Source organism: Scheffersomyces coipomensis, assembly GCF_036884675.1.
Source record: "Scheffersomyces coipomensis strain NRRL Y-17651 chromosome Unknown DFJ63scaffold_2, whole genome shotgun sequence".
Classification (NCBI taxonomy): domain Eukaryota; kingdom Fungi; phylum Ascomycota; class Pichiomycetes; order Serinales; family Debaryomycetaceae; genus Scheffersomyces; species Scheffersomyces coipomensis.
Window position 1 is genome coordinate 261,483 of NW_027042893.1, and position 21,666 is coordinate 283,148.

Sequence of the window (21,666 nt, forward strand, 5' to 3'; positions counted from 1 at the left end):
AGTCGTAACGAGGATCCGTTAAATAGTGAGAAAATGTCATAGTCATAGTTCACAGGGTATATAGTATAACACCATTAATATGGTTATTATGATCAAATGTACTGTATCCAACAAACACAAGCATCGTTGACAACCTTATTTTATAAAACCCAACTACAATTAAGAGTCATATAGTTATAGTATTGCAAATTAAAATTTGATTGCAAAACACTGAAGTAATTCCCCGCTAAAATCCGGATAATCTAACAACCATGAACAAATAAATGGATGTGAAATAGGAATAACCCATTAGAGTACATAACTTAACTGACTTAACTGATGTCAAACATATTACAAACCATAAACAACACTAATTCTAAATAGAGTAATTATGGTTCAGTATTATAAATCAGTCAGATATGAAATAATTTATCATCGGTAAAATTTAAGTAATGATTACTAAAGACGCTCACTAATTACTGAGTCAGTACACCTTTTTTTCTTTCTTTTTTTTAGCGTCACGGACGACAATTTTGATGGCCCCACGAAAACTGATTTCCAATTAGACTGAAAAATTTCCAATTATATATAAATCAGTATAACTACAAATTGTATAGTTATTGCAAAATTATTTATAAAACTTGATAATTACTAGTTGATCGAGGTTGCATTATCTATTAGGATTACAGTTTACAATTACTTCTTTACTTACCACTCATACCTTACTTCAAATAATCTCATAGCACAATCATGACTCAAATATTTAATCCAATATCAGAAGCTCTCGAAGGATTCAAAAATGGTGAATTCCTTATTGTCATGGATGATGAAGATCGTGAAAATGAAGGAGATTTAATCATATCTGCCGAATTAATAACTCAAGAAAAAATGGCTTTCTTAGTAAGATATTCTTCAGGTTATGTATGTGCTCCATTATCAACTGAAAGAGCTGATGCCTTAGATTTACAACCAATGTTAAAAGATAGAACTGATAGACATGGTACTGCTTATACTGTCACTTGTGATTTCGGTGAAGGTACCACTACTGGTATTTCTGCTCATGATAGAGCTTTAACCGCTAATAAATTAGCTGATCCAACTGTAAAACCTCAAGATTTTATTAGACCAGGTCATGTTTTACCTTTAAGAGCCGTACCAGGATTATTAAAAAAGAGAAGAGGTCATACTGAAGCTGCCGTTCAATTATGTGAATTAACTGGATTACAACCAGCTGCTGTCATTTGTGAATTGGTTAGAGATGAAGATGGTTTAATGATGAGATTAGATGATTGTGTTAAATTCGGTAAAACTCATAATATTAAAATCATCAATATTAATCAAATCGTTGATCACCTTAATTAATCTATTTTGTCATCATATAACACTTTAATCTTGTACATTAGTTTTATCTATAATTTATTTATTAGTATTTCATACATTAATATACACATATAACGTTTAATGCAACCATTTACTTATTAACCTATTTCAATAATAATTGAGCTTTTCTCTTTCCACTAACTTCATCCTTAACTGATTTAACATCAACCATAACTTTATCAAATACAGCCACCGATCTCTTTTTACCATTTAAATCAGTAAATTTAAGTTCATACTTATTTTCATCATAATCAGCTGTATTAACATCTCCAAGTAATTCTAATTTAATTAATCCTTCAATACCAAACTTTGGAACAAGTACAACAATACCATTAACAAAACATTTAATAACATAACCCTCATGTACAGATTCATTATTTCTCATAACTTGCCCGACATAATATTCAATACTTGCTCTACCTGCAAATTGAGCATTTCTATGTCTTCTATTAATATTCTTAACTATAAGCTCCATTTTATTTTTATCTCTATGACTTAAATCTAAATTCTCATACCCTATAGCCCCTGCTAATTGTCTATGAGCCACCACATCACAATATCTTCTGATTGGCGACGTGAAATGAGTATAAATATCAACCGCTAACCCATAATGTCTGAATTCAGGATATCCATATGACCCAGATGGGAAATATTCAGCAGCCATCATACATCTGGTAGACATAATACGTAATAAAGTATTGAAATATGGATCATTAGGATCTTCACATCTATCTAATGAATCAGCTAATGCTTTAGAACTTTCTAATGATATGGCCATACCTGGTCTTCTTGCATTTAATATATCATTTAATAATTCGAAATTAGTAGCTGGAGGGGAGGCATGTCTTCTTAACATGGCAGTTTGAGGGTAAGCATCATAAATCTTTCTAGCCACAGAGATATTGGCCAACAACATGAATTCTTCAACCAATGAATTAGTTTCTAATAATTTTTTAATTTCAACTTCATTTGGATCACTGGTTTCACTATCCATATGAACTTTAACTTCAGGAGAGGCTAAATTCAAGGCACCAGCATCTAATCTTTGTTGTTTTAATTTCTTAGAAAGTTTTAATAACACTCTCATGGAATCAGTTAATTCATCAGTTTGTGATTTATCATCAATTCTTAATTGAGCACGTTCATATGAAAATGCTTCTCTTGATTTTATAACCGATTTCATGAATTTAACATTAACGATATTCGCATCTTCATCTAATTCCCAAATTACTGAAAAAGCAAATCTATCAACATATGGTTTTAAAGAACATAAATTGGTCCCTAATAACATTGGCAACATATCAATTCTTTTATCTACTAAATAAACAGATGTACCTCTTGAAGCACCTTCTTGATCTAAAGCAGTATTAGGTTTGACGAAATGAGTAACATCAGCAATATGAACACCTACTTCATAATTTCCATTAGGTAATCTTTTAGCATGTAAGGCATCATCAATATCCACACAATTAGGAGGATCAATCGAACACACTAATTTATCTCTTAAATCAACTCTCTTCTTTAATTGAGCATCATCAGTATTTATAAGATCAGGGACAACCCAATTATCTCCTTCAGCCGGTAAACAATCCAACACATTCTTAGCAAATGGTCTATATTCAACATCATGTTCTAATAATAAGGCTTCAGTTTCAGCTTCAGCACTTTCAATCTCTCCTAATGATCTAACGAAATGACCATTTGGATAACGAGAATTGGAAGGCCAAGCATCAACCGATACCACTATTCTTTGACCTAAATATTCTTTAGCTTTTCTTGTCCTTATTCTAATCTTAGGTAAGGTTTTATCCATCAATACTACAAAACAACTTCTTGACGAATTACCACTATCCTCTCCCACCACTGATGTAGGAGCGATTTGACCCACATAATATCTCCATGATCTTCTCGTAATACCAACTATCTTAGCAGCTGGTTGTAATCGTTTTTCTTCTGATGCAGCAGTAGTAGCTCTGATGGCTTCTTGAGCTAATAATAAACGTTCTTTATCTGATACCACTCCATTTGTGCCTGATATATCATCGTCACCATTCTCATCAGCATCTTCAGCATTATCATTAGCACCTAATGTAGTTTCTTCAATAATGGTTGATGATGGTTCTCTCCATTTATCCTTGGGTAATAATTCAACAATGACTGAATCAGAACTAAAACCTCTGTTTAAATTCTTCGATCCAACTATTAATAATGGTTTCTTAAAGGCAGCTACTTTAACTGAACCTTCTAAGATATTATATGGAGAAATATTCAAAATACCTTGATATAAAGTACCGTTTCTAATCCCAGCTAAGATTCTAGCTTCAGAATAAAATTCAGGGAAGGTGGTTTCATTTTCCTTATTTGATAATTCATTAGATAAAGTTGAATCAGCCGGAATCAAATCTCTTAAATCTTCAGCATTTGGTAATAAATCGATATATTCAGTTAATGATAAAGCATTGATACCTTCAGCTTTAGCCTTGGTTCTATTATCTCTATCGTTACAAAGTAAGATGATTTCAATCTTTTCGGGTGAATTATTCTCATTTAAATGGGTATTATACCATGATGCAACTTTTCTAATGGCACGGTCATTTCTATCATTTATAGATTCATTTTTTAATCTATTAATATAAGTATGTTCATTGAATTCATTATGAAACACGGCAAATCCTTTATCTTCAGATTTAACTAATCCTCTTAATCTTTGATATATTGGAATTGATCTATTTTTAACTTCTTCTAAGACAGTTTGAGGAATAATGACATCGTAAAAACATTGAATATTTTCTAATAAATCAATACAATGCAAGATGATATTAGTATCAAGAACGACATAATGACCCACTTGGGAATTAAGCTTAGCTGGAGTGGCAGAAAGTATGAAAGTAGGTAATTCACCTTTAGCATCAGCTTTAACTATATCATGACAATGTTGACAACTCTTACTATAACATGGAATATCATTTCTTAAATAATGTTCTCTAACAATTTTAAGGGCTCCTCCATTACGTGATCTCACGAATACTTTGGAAGTAACACTAAGACCACTGGATAACCTCTTTCTTTGAGAAATCATTGTTGTTTATCCTGTTTGAAAGTGATTAATTGAATCTGTCTGGTTCATATATATATATAATCTCATCTTCATAATAATTTTTTCATATTAAAAATCAAATGGACTGTATATAATTGGGGCGCTACCATTGATAGACCAGTAATTAGAGCAAAGTAGACTAATAACATAACCTTTCTGATACCTATTGGTGACGGTAAGTTTGAATGTACTTGTAAATGATTGAAGCTGGAGAATCACTTTATAAAAGACTCTAATCCATTGTGTAAAGTGATTCTTTCCCTGTGATGATATAATTAGATCTCATTTTATCAGATTTCTTGCAAAAAAATTATGTAGTGCACTGAAATATATTTGTAACTTCAACTAAACGCATATGAATACAACTTTAATATCTTCAATCAAGCAATGCCATCTATACGGACACTAACAGTACCCTTAATTGGGATACTTCTATGTTTCTGTTACTACATTATACCGAATTCAATCAGTTTCAGTAGCATTGACTTGGCTAATTATGACATTAATCAACTATTCAATCATAACCCACACCCACCCACATATGATCCATTGAAACATAATCAACCAAAATTGGCGTCAAACTCATATCTTGAACAATCAATACCATTCAGGAATAGACAACAAATAGGAAAAGAGAATGCTACGTTGGTTATGTTGGTTCGAAATAAAGAATTGAAAGGAGCATTACAATCCATGAGATCATTAGAAGATCGATTCAATCGTCATTATCGATATCCTTGGGTGTTTTTAAATGAAGTACCATTTGATGATGAATTCATAGAACAAACCACCTTAATGGCTAGTGGTGAGACGTTCTATGAATTGATACCTGAGGAAGATTGGGAACAACCATCATTTATAGATGAAGAAAAGTATGAAAATGGAATTGCTAAAGCTATTATGGATGGAGTTATATATGGAGGAACCAAATCATATCGAAACATGTGTCATTTCAATTCAGGATACTTTTACAGACAAGAGAGAATGCTCAATTATGATTGGTATTTCAGAGTTGAACCTGATGTGGAATATATGTGCGATTTTCAATATGATCCATTTGAATTATTAAGACGAAATAATAAAATTTATGGATTTGTAATTGCTATAACTGAATATGAAAACACCATACCGACATTATGGCAAACTGTTGAAGAATTCATGGCTGAATATCCCGAGTTAGTACATCCTAATAATTCACTTGACTTCATTACTACTCATGAAACATCATTAAATCATTGGAAGTCATTAGTTCCATCATCTACAAAGTATAATTTATGTCATTTCTGGTCTAATTTTGAAATAGCAAACTTAAACTTCTTTAGAAGTGAAGCATATGGGAAATATTTCGATTACTTAGATAAATCAGGTGGATTCTATTATGAGAGATGGGGCGATGCACCAGTCCATTCTATTGGGTTAAATATCTTAGCTGATAAGAATCTGATTCATCATTTTGAAGATATAGGATATTATCATGCTCCATATTTAGCATGTCCTACTTCAAAAGATGTTGTTGCTTCAAAGAGATGTGTATGTAAAACTTATGGAGTAGATGGGGATAGAATTGATAAACCGATTGATGTCGGATTATTCAGTTGTTTAAGTCGATGGTGGAAATATGGAGCTGGAAAGTCATTCTTAAATGAAATAGATTACACCTTTAACTATGAAAAGTAACAGTAATAGTTGCAAATATACATATAGATATATAGGTACAATAAAACATCCAATCCGCAATACTTAACTCTTACTATAGAGATTTTTTTTAATGTGAGCATCAAAAGCATCGCAATTTTTTTTTTCACTAAAAATAAATTTAATTATAAAGAAAGTATAGAATACTATAAGAAGTTATAGATCAAAGAAAGTACACAATGGCTAAGGGACTTTTAAAACAACAGTTGAATGCTCAAAAGGCACTTGAAATAGTTGATAATTCAAGATCCAAACCAGTTACTAAAAAATCAGTTGCACCAGTTGCTCCTATAGAGAAAGTTAAGCCAGTTGAAATTAAAGCTGTTAAACAAAAGAAAGAAAAGAAAAGTACTAATGATGATTATGTCAGTGGTGCTTTATCCAAGAAAGATATGAGACAGTTGAAGAAGATGCAAGCACAAATTGAACATGCTGAAGCTGAAGAAGAAGCTGAAGAAGAAGATGACGAAGAAGATGATGATGAAGAAGAAGAAGATGAAGAAGAAGATGAAGATGATATAGATCTTGATAAATTAGCTGCCAGTGACAGTGAAAGTGATATCGAAGATGAAGAAGAAGTAGAAGAAGACGATGATGATGAAGAAGAAGATGACGAAGAAGCTGAAGAAAAAGACGAAGAAGAAGAAGAAGAAGATATTCCATTATCTGAAGTTGAAGTTGATTCCGACTCCGATATTGTTCCACATACCAAATTAACCATAAATAATAAATCTGCTTTAAGAGATTCATTAGCTCGTATTGAATTACCATGGGCCAAACATTCCTTCATTGAACATCAAACCGTAGTAAGTGCTGAAAAGACTGAAAGTGAAATTAAAGATATTTATGATGATACTCAAAGAGAATTAGCATTTTATAAACAAGGGTTAGATGCTGTTAAAGAAGCTAAAGCTACTTTATTAAAATTAAAAATCCCATTTGCTAGACCATTAGATTATTTTGCTGAAATGGTTAAAAGTGATGAACATATGGATAAATTAAAGACAAAATTATTATCCGAAGCTGCTGATAAAAAGGCATCTGTTGAATCTAAGAGACAAAGAGAATTAAAGAAATTCGGTAAACAAGTCCAACATGCTACTTTACAAGATAGAGCTAAACAAAAGAGAGAAACTTTAGATAAAATTAATTCTTTAAAGAAAAAGAGAAGTTCCAATGAAATAAGTAATGATGATGATTTCCAAATTGCTTTAGAAGAAGCTACTCGTGAAAATGAAAACCGTGATCGTGACAACAAGAGAAGAAAACCAAATTCTAAGAGATTAGCTAAAGATTCTAAATATGGTTCTGGTGGTAAAAAGAGAGGTACTAGAAGAAATGATGCTCAATCTTCTGCTGATATTAGTGAATTTTCAACCAATAAAAATAAAGGGGGAAAACCAAATGGTAAATCCAGTAGACCAGGTAAGAGTAAACGTTCAAGAAGAAGTTAGTCACCTGTTTCTCCCTCATTCTCTGTAAATTATCTTTCATATAATTCAATATATATTGCATCCTTTTAGAATTTAGCAGTTATTACTATGTAAAAACGCGGAAATCTAATTCCTAACTTGACCGCGTATGTATATACGATCGTATCAAACGGTGTATTTTTTTTTTCAACAAGAACGAAAATATCGTTTAACTTTAACTCAACTCTTGTTCATTTTACAATTAAGCAACAGGATAGTAATCGTTCGTTACAGATCAATTGTCAAGTAGTCAAACATGGATAAAGCAGCCGCAAGACAAAAGTTCATTGGTGTCTTTGACCAAATGGTTGAAGAATTAAAAGAAATCTTAATCAGTTATAAGATGCCTCAAACTGCTATTGATTGGTTTGTTAGAAATTTAGATTATAATACTCCAGGAGGGAAATTGAATCGTGGATTATCGGTGGTTGATACTTATCTTATCTTGAATAAAAAGACCATTGAAGATTTATCGGAAGCTGAATATAAAAAAGTTGCTATTTTAGGATGGGCTATTGAATTATTACAAGCTTATTTCTTAGTTGCTGATGATATGATGGATCAATCTAAGACTAGAAGAGGTCAATCATGTTGGTATTTAGTGGAAGGAGTTGATAATATTGCTATTAATGATTCGTTCATGTTAGAAGGTGCTATTTATATTTTATTAAAGAAACATTTTAGACAAGATTCATATTATGTTGATCTTTTAGATTTATTCCATGAAGTTACTTTCCAAACTGAATTAGGTCAATTATTAGATTTAGTCACTGCTGATGAAAACATTGTTGATTTAGATAAATTCTCGTTAGAAAAACATTCATTTATTGTTATTTTTAAAACTGCTTATTATTCATTTTATTTACCAGTTGCTTTAGCAATGTTTATGAGTGGAATTAATGATGAAAAAGATTTAAAACAAGTTAGAGATGTTTTAATCCCATTAGGAGAATATTTCCAAATTCAAGATGATTATTTAGATTGTTTTGGTACTCCTGAACAAATTGGTAAAATCGGTACTGATATTAAAGATAATAAATGTTCATGGGTTGTAAATCAAGCTTTATTAAAAGTTAATAAAGAACAACGTCAATTATTAGATGATAATTATGGTAAAAAGGATGATGAATCAGAAGCTAGAGTTAAGAAATTATTCCATGAATTAAATATTCAACAAACTTATGAAGAATATGAAGAATCAATCGTGGCTAAATTAAGAGAACAAATCAGTACTATTGATGAATCAAGAGGGTTAAAGAAGGAAGTATTAACTGCTTTCTTAGCTAAAGTATACAAGCGTTCAAAATAGATATACATAAATAGAATCGTCCTATCACCTTTAATAAACTACATATTCTAATACAGGTTTTAAAATTTTTGTTTTTAACATGATGTTTAATTGTATATTAAGAAAACAGTCTTTGATATATCGAGTGTAATATATAACAATTTTAGATAAATAACTAACTCATCCAGTATAGTATATGATAAACAGGATAAATCAATGACAATGGGATGAATGGAAAATGAAACTTCAATTAGTTCATCTTTACATAAAGTTTTTGAAATAAATATGATAAAAGAGGCAATGAACGTTATAAAAAAATAGGAAAAGTGATATGCTATGATATGATGTTATTGTACTAGATATTGAATAGTTTCATTAGATATGCTATGATATGATATGATATGATATGATAGCAACTAAGTATCAAATAATGGTAAATAATCTAAACATTAACTCTGGCTAATTCTTCTCTACCTTCTTTAGTATATAAGTATTCATTATAATCTCTAGCGTTAGCCCAGACAGCCCAGACAATGGAGAATGGTAATGCAACGTAAAGGAATTGATTCTTGGTTCTTCTGAAAGTATTGAATACAGAATTATATAAAGCTCCTTTAAATGGTTTGGTAGCAAATGGAGATACAGTGTATGAAGTGATATGTTTTTGTTTTGGACTACCTAAGTAACCCCACCATCCCAGATAAGTTTTTGGACCTGCACCAGCCATTGTAAATTATATATTATAAAGTTAATTGAATTGTTATCAAAACCTAACTGATTAAAATATATCAATTGATAGTTGATAGTTGATGGCAGTTGATATTTATATTTGAAGTTTTTTTTCTGTTTGGTGTAAGTTAATTTTCTTCTCATTTATTGGATGGAAGTATATGCAGGATATTATAATTAGTTAACTATGGAAGTAGTTATAATAAGACACAGATTCAGTATAACAGTACCTGTAAAGAGGTATAAGATGATTACAGATTAGATATCGATAGTTTAAATTGAAAAGAAAGTTTTATTAAACAGCCCTATGGGCATATTTGATTTTGTTAATCCTTATATAAAGAAAATAGATATCCTTAAACAATACATATATACATATATAGATACATATGTGATTGATTTAAGAACAAAAGTTATATTATAGTGGAGGGTTTGACTTTGGAATGATTGTAGATAAAGTCGATGAGGGTAAGGTTGGTTTGGTTTGTTTAATTTACAGATTTATTATATTTTTTATTGCAAATTTGTGTACATTTATTATATTTATGATGAAGTTATGGGTTAGTTTGATGATAAAACTGAAGCTATTTAAGCAGCAGTTAATCTTTGTTGAGAAGCTAATCTACCCTTTTGTCTAGAGTTTAATCTAACTTTTTTGGTTTCAGCAGCTTTTTCAACATTTTCATCTTCTTCAGTTAAAGTTAATTCAATGTGGGATGGAGTAGATTGATAAGCATTAATTCTACCGTGAGCTCTGTAAGTTCTTCTTCTTTGTTTTGGAGCATGGTTAACTTGAATGTGGGTAATCTTTAATTTAGATGAATCTAAACCTTTAGCCTATAAGAGAGTTAATGTTAGTATTAAAGTTTTTTAATAAATGATATTGGAACATATGTAAAGAAAGAATTAAAGTTATGATTGAATGAATGATTGATATGTGATGTGAATGGGTTATTTACTGGTTAATAAGGGATATTATACTTCTATTACTATTATTATGGTTGATATTTTAATGATGGAGAAAATTTTCAAAATATGACATATATGGTGATTTTCAATGATGACACTTAATATTGATTTGAAATGATAAATATGATTAAACGATTATAATGTGATTACTTTATAATTCTTTCTTTAAATATGAAAAGGGGAATGAAAAATTTTACATACTTCAGCATTAGCTTGAGCATTTTGTAATAAATCTTGAACAAATTTAACAGATTTAGCAGGCCATCTAGCTTTGGTGACACCGAATTCTTTACCTTGGGCGGTTCTACCAATAGAGGAGTTATATCTTCTGAATGGAATAGCTCTTTGATGATCTAAAACTTGATCTAAATATTTTTGAGCTCTTTCTAATTTCCAACCATTGATGGCTTGAGCAGTTTCTCTGGTGTTTTTGAATGAAACTCTTAAATAAGAACCACGAGCTGAAGCAGACTTAGCTGGGTTAGTGGAGGTAGCACTGTAACGAACCATTTCTTCTTAATTAACTTTAGGTTTGGATGAATTCAAATGTGATTGAAGTTAGAGATTTAAAAATGAAAAAAGAATTTTTTTTCTTCGTCTTCTAATTCAGTTTGGTAGAGAGAGAGAGTCCTCAGTGTTAGTGTGTGAGAGTGAGAAGTGTGAGGGTAAAAGTGTAAGACTTTTTTAACTGTGCGACATGCGCTGTCTCAGTATTGAAAAATTTTATATATATTAAAAATGTCGTACTCTCCTTATTAAAATCATGGATGAGTATATGCAGGTCAGTATACTATATAATTTTACGGTTGCGATGCCAAGGGCATGAACCCTAAACAAGTACACGTGAAATGCACACGTGATCTACAAAGAGAAATATAAACTATAGATATAAAACGTATATTCGATAATCTACGACCAAGCTATAATCACTATCAGATTTCTTAACAAACAAATACGAGACTAGATACATTGAAGTATAATACTCCTATCTTTAAACGTAACTAAGTTAGTAAATTGCTTTAGTTATATCTAAATCTAAATATATTGTAAATTGTTAGGAGCACAAATAATAGAAATGTTCCCATAATGGCTTGTACTGATTAACACTATGGGGCATAATGTTAGTAGTGGATTAAATCTAAATAGAATCGTAAATAGTTAGTAATTGATGGTAATTTCAACGAAATTCCGTACAACGTAATCTTCAAAGGTTTTACACTGAGTTTATCTCTTTATAAAAAAGTACGTTAAATTATATTTATATATTTAATTGTGGAGTAAAAGTAAGGGGGGGAGAAAAAAATAACACAATATCAAAAAAATGATAACGAATTTTGCGATCAATTAAAACCAAATAAAGAAGATCAATTATGTTCTATTCATCTCATGTGGAACAATGGTAAGTGTTAGTTTCTTATTCTTTATGACTTTTGACTCCCTGTTATACTGTAATAAATATTGAATTGATAAACATTATCTGGCAAGTAAAAATCAGAAGGCAAATAATTAATCATAAGATCTATGGTACCTAAATTATTAGTATATTCTTTATATGATTGTTTGAAAATTGCAAAATCCAAATTGGTAATTTTGGTTGATGATAAATTTAAATATTTTAGGTTTCTAGGTGATAGCCAATTGATAACTCCTGACCGGCAAAGTAAGTTATGAGATGCTATTAAATATTTTAAATTGACCAAGTCTTGCCAATTCTTATTGAGACTAGGTATATTGTAACATGACAAACTATCATTGAAGTTATAACTAATATTTAAATGTATTAATGAAGTTGGAAACACACAATTAGTAATGGTTTTAAAGCATCGCCATATTTGTAACCTTTTCAATTGGTTTGGAAATTCAAATACTCAATTGGGAACTTTGTAAAATTCAATACCAATCAATGTTAAACTTCATAAATAATAATAATCATCAATTAACTCATTATCAAAATCAATTAGATCTTCGTTACTAATACCATTATTTTGTACTATTATCTCCAAATGTTGTAAGCTTTGAGGATTCAAAAATACTTTTAAAACTCTTGATTTTATTATTATCTACTATTAAAGATTGTAAAGATTCCGGCCAATTTGATATAATTCTAAAACGGCCCCATTAACACTATTAGTAATTTCAATAGATTTCATATTTGTTGGCCATGAAACTGGACCCGAAAATGATTCAAAATGACAGTTTTTGATTGTAAGATTTTCCAAACAATTGGGTAAGTAGTTTAAATTATTTACACTTACACCCAGCAAATGTAATGACTTTAACCCATGTATACGTTTATAATTCATGAAGTTGATATTATCAGCACTGATGGAATCAGTTGAGATTGGTAATTTCTTAATAATACTTGAAAAGTTTTTGAATTGATACATCTTTTCAGAGAACTGTAATAAGCTGTGCAAATCAGTGTTTCTTTCAACTTTGAATTGAACATGAAGTGTTGAGTCAGATGATGAAGAATAAAATTCAAACTCGAACATAGACAAGTTCGGAAATTGAATTAGCTTCGGAACTGTTGCAATTTGTTGACGAATATCACGCTTATCATCTGTCTCCTCAGGATCGTACCTATAATCAAGCGGAGCGCTAAACACTTCTTTTTTGTTCTCTTCAACTTCTTCATTTACTTCTATCTCCACAGAGATTCTAATATCTTTAATATCCTTAAAGAATTCAGAATTTGTAACCACAAACTCGTGTATATAATTAATTCTTCCGATAATATGAACACTTTCAGGTTTGAAACTTGACGGTAATCGACTTAAAACGAATCTTGGTAACTTATTTGGAATTGATTCTCTTGTCATATTTACATCATATTTATTTGGATTATAAATCTCAATATGTCTCACCAAGTCAGAGGACAACTCTGGTTCAAAAACATCAATGTTCATTAAACGTTCGATTGATTTCAGATCACATAACTGAATAATTTCAGTTATAACATTGTTTGGAAGTAAAGGGAAGTGTTTGGAAAGGAACTTTATAGCGGAATCCATCTTATTACAATTATACTATGATAAATGAAAAGTGGTTGTAAATTAAATTTTAAGACTCATAATTTTTCTTTATGTTGCGTTTTTTTGCAGTTAGTGCTTTATGCTTGTTGTGCTTTTTTCGCATTCAGATTAATTTCAACATAACTAATTCTATATAAACTATACAAAATAACCAATTCATATATCCAAATTTATTGATTTGATAGATTTCTTAATTCTCACATAAAAGACGGACAAATTTCTCAAAACATTATAAATTTGTTTAGGTATATTAATGTATAAAACACCTGCTTATTCCAAGCATGGCCTTGTAAAATGAATATCCTACCAAAGAGTTCTATCATTATGGATCAAACCGTTTCGTTGAATAAAGTTATTGTTTAATCTTCTATTTGATATGACTATCTTTAGCTTGTTGAAAAGCGAACTATCACTTAGAGTGATTTGATGGAGATTATCTGGCAGATAGAAATAAAAAGGAACCATTTCACATCCACCGAGATCATCACATCTTTGACGACCTTCAAATAATCATAATTTGCTGATAAATAATCGTTTATTTTAGACATACTCCCAAGGATATGAACACTTGGAGGTCTGAAATGCAAAGGTAATTGTTTTAAAATGATTTTTGGTGGCTCGGTATAAAACCTTGTATATAAATGTTTTGGGACTGAGGATATCATAGCATTTGGACATTGTTGAGTTGAAAAGTAAATCACAATATGATTTATAATAGACCTGAGCTTCAAAAGAATTCATATTCATTAAATACCCAATAACCAGCGGATCGCATAAATATAGGATTGGAATTATAATTTCATTGGGAAGTAATAAGAAGTATCTCTTAAGAAATTCTGTAGCATATTCCATCTTGTTGTGTATAACATATGAATATATATTCCGTACTTGTAAATTTAAGTTATCAAAACTTCTTATATTTCTCTTATGCTGATTTTTTTGCAGTTACCTAATTCTAGTTTCTCATTTTGTTACAATGTACAAACGTATACATCAACACATTATTACATCTTCTAACACCTTTGATGTACTCATATATTGACCTAATAAATGTTATCCTTTAGCGGGTTAAAAATCTCAATATTGATTACTTTAAAATGATAGAAAATATTGTATTACTTACATATAATCTACAATATTAACGTTAATAATTTATAATTATCATATATTTAGAAATACATAACTTGCGTGGTTATACTTTTGCAGATATACAAGCTGTTTTGCAGACGTTGTCAAGCAACAGCATATAGTCGAGATGACTCCTGAAACAACCTTAAAATCGACGAAATACATTAACAAGATCTTAGAACAACATAAATTCACTGTCTGAATCCATCCCTGTTAGTATAATTAATATAATCTATGATTCTCTAAAACATTCCTAAATATAAATGAAAAAGGTAAGTAAAGAGTGAAAAAGCATCACGAATTGAACTAACATCTTTTTTAAATACCACATAATAATTGCAGTATTCACAAGGCACTATATGAGTTAGTATTGGATATACCTAAATAGATAAGAAGTATACAAAATATCCCCTATAGTTAGTTTACCTCTCGTTTAAACAAAATCAAACAAAAGTATTAACGACCATAGAAAATATGTATACTCTAGTAAACGTCTCAGTGACATTGCGTATATAATAGACTTTGGAAACAGCCAAATTGGTTAAAAAAGTTGGGGAACGACGGTATAAAAGAATAACTGTGCAATTTATGTTTTGATATTTTTGTTTTAGATTTTCTTTTGTGGTTGTCTGAAGAAATGTGGGGGATGATGATAAGGATAATTTACACAATATCAAATTTGAGTTGATTTAAATCATATAAAGATAGTATACTTAATGAGTAGAAGGTCAAATTAGGTTTATCAAATGATAAATATCTACATATAATCTACAAATAATAGTAATAATAAAATTTTAAATTAATTATTTTATATATTGAATATTGTCAGATTCACTTAAAAGGAATTCGGAATGGCTGTCCTCAGCCAGGCTTCTCACAAAACGTCAAAAAAATCAAGCTTTGTCAACTATAATGTTAGAATCATTTGAGCCTATATATATGTGTGTGTTAGTAAGTTAGATGGATGAGAGCTAAGCTCAATTTGAAAATGTTTCTAGAATTTATTGCAAGATTCTTTTTCATTACACATAAATTGGTCCTAGTAGTTAGTATTAAATATTAATATGCCTAAATAGATTTTATAATAAGTTAAAGAGATTCCAATATATTGGATTACATTGAAATTTTTAACTTTTCTATAATAGTAAGTTTAGGTTTTTCCAACACTTATGAATGCAGAATAAGTAAGTATAAATTATTTATATTTCTTTGGATAAAATTTGATTGTATTTATATAAAAGTTTGTAGATGAGGCTCATGGAAGAATTGTTAGTGATGAGTGAAAATAAATGAAAAGCATGACTTTAGCGGGACAGACCAGTAACAAAAAAAAAAACTCGCCCTAATCACAATGACTACTGGTAACCATTACATTTTACAGATGAAGGTGAATATAAGTCAGGTAATATCAATGTAGTAAGAACAATGGGTGAGATTGTGATGGATACAGATATAGAGTATACAACTAGTTAATAAGAATCATAGATCAGTAGTATAAGTTGAATCAATATGTTACCTAATTATATGAATGGGTAAGAGTAAATAATCCGTCATCACTCACTCACGAGCTGAAAGTCACGAGGAGACCAGTTAGTCAGTAAATCAAAAAAAATAGAGAGATAACGCTAGCAATTTAGGACTAACCATAAAAATCAATCACAAAACTGTTAGTAATAAAAAATAAATTCATTCCCGTAAAGAAACGAATTTTTAAAAACCTAAAAATGAGTTAAAAGGAGGAGAAGGAGATGAAGTTGAAGTTAATCCCATTTACTCAACAATTATATGTATTGACAACATTGGAACAATACGCAAAGTCAAGTAAATAAGGGTTATGCTATCACAGTTTAGTTCTTTATAAGCCTATATCCCCTTATATATATATGTATATAGATAAATTTGATTTCTAACATAATCATGTGAATGTATGAATAAATAACTAAATAGACGTATCGGAAAATAAGGAATAATAATAATGCATCTATACAAAACTTCACAAAAATTGACGATGATGGTGATGATGATGATAAAAATTATTTTAAATAGTGGCTGTTGTGGTCTGGGAAAGTAAGAAAAAAAAAGGTGTAGTGAAGAAAGGAGGAGGAGGAATGGTTTAATTAAGGTCCTATTTATAGTTATTGCTTAAATCCTTTTTTATTTAATGCTTATCATTGTCATCAATTGATTTACTATCACTATCCATATGGTATATAACTTCATTAATATGATTCAATATCATATAAATTAACCATATGACAGATTTAAATATATTAAAGATTTAAGTGATATCTGACCAGCGGAGCAGGAAGCGGTAAAAGTAAGCCAAAAAAAACATTTTAAAGATAAAAAATAAAAGGGTCATACCAAAAATTACTAAACTTGGATTTATATCCATTGAATAGTTTGATAATGATCTTATAGTGATAAATGGATATGTTTTATAATAGACACAAGGAGAATATAAGTCACCACGAGTTGTACATCATAGCATGTTCAGGTTTAAACTTTAAAGAATTGGCTTATACTAAATCTCAAACCACAAAGATAGAGAATGATCGGTCAATATAAAATGAAATAGTAATTGATGACAATGACAATGAAAATGAAAATACCAATTAAATTTAATCTTATTAGATTGACTTTAAAAGGGATTGAAAGGGATTATTACATTTACTTTCAGTTTTACTTATCATATGTAACATCACCGAGCATTTAAATTATTTATAAAATGTGTTGTTGTTGTTGTTGTTGTTATGTCTTCCTTTCGTTCTTATTGTTTCCGCTTTTTCTTCATACAATTCATTATCTGCCTGTGGAAAATGCATTTTTTTTTTCTTTTTGCGGTTTACGAATTTTCTTCTATCTTTTAATCATGATTAATAGTAATACATTCTATATCATTCAAAGGTTGAAATATATACATCGTGAAAGACGGATCAAGTAGAAACATGTATGAATAAATCCTAACAATGACGGGTGGTGGTGGTAAATTGCATGCATTTCATTTGACCAAAATAAATTATTAAAAATTTTTGCAATTCAACTTTTTAATTTCTTTTTTTTTTTTAAATTTTAATTTTTATTTTTTAAAATTTTCGTTTCTGGTTAATAAAAATACTATTTTTGCATAATTACAAATATTCCACCTTATTCTGGATTTTATGGCTTTTATACCTATTTCGAGTAATTATTATTGAATGTGTTTATGTGGTTGAGGTTAGTCAAAAGCGATGATAACTTATCACTAACCATAATAATTGTTGAGTGATCAATGTAAATATATAAATAAAACGTAAGTCAAATTAATCAAAGTATAGAATGAAAGGAAAGGAAAGTCAATCTAATGGAAGTGAAGAAAATGAAAGGCAATTCGGAGAGAGGGCAAACGGAGAATTAAAATCATATTTTAATCTAACCACAATATGAAATGGAAAGATATAAACTAAATATCTCCAGAAATTTTTAAATGATAAAAATAAATAACACAATTCAAAATAAATTTGCTCTATATATATATAATTTCTCTGATCATATATATAGATAAATTTCGTAAGTTTCATTCAGTAGTTATAATCTATTCTATTAATTCATAGTTATAGTCATAAGAGGTTTATATAAATAATAATAAATAACTACAATAAGACAAGGAGATTAAAAATAATAAATATAGTTTTTGGGGGTAACAGCAATGAATGAAAGTTTTACATGGATATCTTTACTATCAATTGTTTTAGTTGTGAGTTAAATAAGGACATTCGTTTTATTTATTTATTTATTTTTGTTATTTATTTTTGTATTTTTTTGTACAATTCGTTTATTTCATATTTACCCTAACCTTTGAAATATGTATTCCCCGTTTCTACAGTATTTAGTTTATACTTTTTAGTTATAATATCATAAGAACGTTGAACAGATTATTTTATTTTAAAAAAAAAATGAACCAAGGAACGAACGAAAGAGAGAAAGTAAAGAAACAACGACAAGATAAAAAAATCGTACGGAATGGAAAGAATCAATCAATGAATGAATGAATGAGTAGATCTTTATTTAAATTATTTTAACACTAAATTGAAATAGTAGAGAGGCAGCCCCAAAAAAAATAGTTTGCCATTTATAACCGTAATCTGTTCATAAAAAGAAATTGTTGTAAAGTAGGATAAGAAGAATAAGTGTAAGTAAGATGTATAAACTGAAAGAGGAGGTGGGTAAGTGGTGGTAGTAGAGTGTGTATGTATACACTTTAGATGACATGAACTTTTTTAAGTTAAGTTGCGGTTCTTTGTTTTACTCTAAACTTTGTTTTATTTCATATTTTTATTAATTTTTACTATATCAGTTGTTTGATTACTCTTTTTTATCCAACCAATTAATTGATACAAGTCTTCAGTTGATAGGAGTTCGACTTAACTTAACTTGTACGATGAATTACTAGATAGTAAATTATTAAAAAATTCATATTCAATACTGGTGGTAATATTTCAAAGGCTTAAATTTATTCCTTCCTTGTGCATAAATAAATAAATTCAAGTTTTATGGTTTAAATTGTATAAAGCAGGTTATTATTTTTAATTTAAATTAAAATTTTATTTATTTATTTACTTACTTATTTTAACGTAATATGTATTAACGATGATGTTGAATCTGATGGTATAATTGTAATTTCTTAGCATTTCAAGTATAATTATTTTACGTTCTATTTGGTTAATGTTATGATTATTTTATTTTTGGTTTAAGGTGTAGTATTATAGATGAGGGAATAGTTGAAGAGAAGGGATAGAAGGGATATTGTGATAAAATGGAACAAGTGGAGGTGGAGGAGGAGGAGGAATCAATAGTGATGATAAAAATAAAAAAAAGCGTTAGGGAGAAAATAGCGACCGAAAGAAACAAAAAATAAAAAAAAAAAAAAGAACACAAATAAAAAATAACTAACCATTTTAAGTAAGTATAAAGAGACAAGACAATGACGGATGGAATGATGAGAAAATGATAATAATAAAAGTTTATAAATTTCATAACTCTCGAAATCAACAATTTATGAATGACTGTAGAATCTAAAAATTTAAAAATAAGCAAAGAATATGTATGAAGACCAAACCAAAACTGAATTGAATTGTCTTTTTTTATTTATTTTTACCTTTTATTTTTTTTTTTCTTTCCAGATGATTGAAAGAAAAAAAAAAGTGTACAGAATGAACTTACTGAAGTTAGTGACAGAAATAGACACTAACATATTTAACGAAATTTTTGAATTTTTGAATCCCCCTTTTAAATAAATTTAATATCTCTTCTTTCTTCTTCTTCATTATTATGTTCTTTCAATGTAATGTTTATCATCATTACAAATTTATCAACAATTCATCCCCATATGATTAAACTTTGATTTTAGTGGTGTCCGGTCTACCATTTTAGCCGCTCATTTTTTCCTTTCCACTCTCTCCACACTCAAAAGATAAATAAAAATAATAAAATAACGGCAGGCAGACAGGCAGACAGGCAGACAGAAAAAATATAATAGGTGTGAAAATGTCACTAGATTAGTAGAAGTATCATCCAATGATTAATGGAATGAAAATTGATATAGGATTGCATTAACCGAACTATATCATCATATCATATCACTATCAATTATTAATAAATAAATATTCATTTACTCATTCACTCATTTATTATATGAAATAAGATATTACGAACTATAATAGAAAAAGAAACAAATTGATTGCCCCTTTTGGGGATTGGCATTAGTTTTTTTATGAGGTAGCGTCCTGCATACAACTGGCGGTATCAAAAAAATTCTAAAATGGCACAGAGTATTTTTATACACGATAAAGACTGTAGGGAAGGGTACAATAAATAACTACAAATAAATATAATGATAATAAATAAAGTGAGATACGGAATTATATTGATTTTAGGAAATTAATTCATTCATTCATTCATTCATTTATTAAATCATTTATTTTTAATTAATTTAATTTAATTAAATTAATTTTTATTATTTTTATTTTTAGGACTGATTTATTTTTAGGTGCTGTTGTTAAGGTGAATTTGAATTTATTGCTATATGGTTTACTTTAGTTATTAAGGTTGCATAATTTATCCATATTTGTTTATTTATTTATTTATTTCATGGTTAATTTAATTATTGCAAAAAAGGGTATTATTTAAATCATTATGATTTTACTATTACCATATTAAACCTTTTTGATGGCTGGTTCTATCATAACACCCATACCTCCATAGTTAACAACAGGTAGTGTGTTTGGTTCAAAAAAAGGAAGAAAAAAATTACTTCCCCCTCCTTCCCCCACCGTCTATCTCACTCACTCACACACAGTGCTAACTGGCCTCCCTATTTGTTTTTATTTTACTATTCCAAAACAAAGTTAAATAAACTCATATACAAATTATATTCTATTCTATATTGCTAAAAAAAATTGGCAGCTAACTTTCCTAATTCAATTTAAGGTGGGAGATTCCATTATTTATCAATTGATTGTATCTTAATCCTTATAGTTTCTCACTACCAATACCAGCACCACCGTACACATTTTTTTTTTTAATTTTCTAATTTTATTTTTCCCAACGAAAATTTTTTTGTACTTGCAACAGAAACCAAAACAAATTTTAAAATTACAACCCAAATTCACTCTACCATCAATATTATATGGTTACTGAATAATCAATCAATCAAATCCATCCATCCAATTATAGGTTTCATCCATCAACTTTAACGCGTATATACCCTTATAGTCACACCTGGTTAAGCAGTAGGATAGATTACATCCCCCTCACCACTACTTACTCCTCCTTTATCTTATTGATTAATTGACTGACTGACTGACTGTCATATTATTTTATTACTGTATTATATTTTTATTTACAACCAATTTT

At 29.2% G+C, this 21,666-nt stretch overlaps 8 protein-coding genes across 8 annotated transcripts; 4 read left to right on the plus strand and 4 right to left on the minus strand. All coding sequences in view use genetic code 12, as the record gives it.

The window, feature by feature from the left end:
* Nucleotides 1-729: 729 nt before the first annotated feature.
* On the plus strand, nt 730-1,341 carry RIB3 (3,4-dihydroxy-2-butanone-4-phosphate synthase; the record flags this gene model as incomplete). Its single annotated transcript, XM_064907386.1, has 1 exon — nt 730-1,341. One exon carries the CDS (start codon nt 730-732, stop codon nt 1,339-1,341), a length of 612 nt encoding a protein of 203 aa, XP_064763295.1.
* An 88-nt stretch (nt 1,342-1,429) lies between these two features.
* DFJ63DRAFT_324639 (exosome catalytic subunit) lies at nt 1,430-4,554 on the minus strand. Its single transcript, XM_064907589.1, has one exon. It carries the CDS (start codon nt 4,436-4,438, stop codon nt 1,463-1,465), a length of 2,976 nt encoding a protein of 991 aa, XP_064763296.1. The 5' UTR covers nt 4,439-4,554; the 3' UTR covers nt 1,430-1,462.
* Nucleotides 4,555-4,795: 241 nt separating this feature from the next.
* Nucleotides 4,796-6,213, plus strand: KTR2 (mannosyltransferase). Its single transcript, XM_064906810.1, has one exon. The coding sequence runs from the start codon at nt 4,844-4,846 to the stop codon at nt 6,131-6,133; it is 1,290 nt and encodes a 429-aa protein (XP_064763297.1). The 5' UTR covers nt 4,796-4,843; the 3' UTR covers nt 6,134-6,213.
* Nucleotides 6,205-7,686, plus strand: DFJ63DRAFT_57766 (uncharacterized protein). The gene is made up of 2 exons (XM_064908940.1): nt 6,205-6,669; nt 6,742-7,686. The coding sequence occupies exons 1-2, from the start codon at nt 6,331-6,333 to the stop codon at nt 7,603-7,605; spliced, it is 1,203 nt and encodes a 400-aa protein (XP_064763298.1). The 5' UTR covers nt 6,205-6,330; the 3' UTR covers nt 7,606-7,686.
* A 193-nt stretch (nt 7,687-7,879) lies between these two features.
* Nucleotides 7,880-8,932, plus strand: ERG20 (bifunctional (2E,6E)-farnesyl diphosphate synthase/dimethylallyltranstransferase; the record flags this gene model as incomplete). Its single annotated transcript, XM_064907387.1, has 1 exon — nt 7,880-8,932. One exon carries the CDS (start codon nt 7,880-7,882, stop codon nt 8,930-8,932), a length of 1,053 nt encoding a protein of 350 aa, XP_064763299.1.
* Nucleotides 8,933-8,993: 61 nt separating this feature from the next.
* QCR8 (ubiquinol--cytochrome-c reductase subunit 8) lies at nt 8,994-9,909 on the minus strand. The gene has a single exon (XM_064905465.1). The coding sequence runs from the start codon at nt 9,636-9,638 to the stop codon at nt 9,354-9,356; it is 285 nt and encodes a 94-aa protein (XP_064763300.1). The 5' UTR covers nt 9,639-9,909; the 3' UTR covers nt 8,994-9,353.
* A 319-nt stretch (nt 9,910-10,228) lies between these two features.
* On the minus strand, nt 10,229-11,119 carry RPL17B (60S ribosomal protein uL22; the record flags this gene model as incomplete). Its single annotated transcript, XM_064907388.1, has 2 exons — nt 10,229-10,477; nt 10,811-11,119. The coding sequence occupies 2 exons, from the start codon at nt 11,117-11,119 to the stop codon at nt 10,229-10,231; spliced, it is 558 nt and encodes a 185-aa protein (XP_064763301.1).
* Nucleotides 11,120-12,675: 1,556 nt separating this feature from the next.
* DFJ63DRAFT_311294 (uncharacterized protein) lies at nt 12,676-13,623 on the minus strand (the record flags this gene model as incomplete). The annotated part of the gene is made up of 1 exon (XM_064905731.1): nt 12,676-13,623. One exon carries the CDS (start codon nt 13,621-13,623, stop codon nt 12,676-12,678), a length of 948 nt encoding a protein of 315 aa, XP_064763302.1.
* Nucleotides 13,624-21,666: the final 8,043 nt, after the last annotated feature.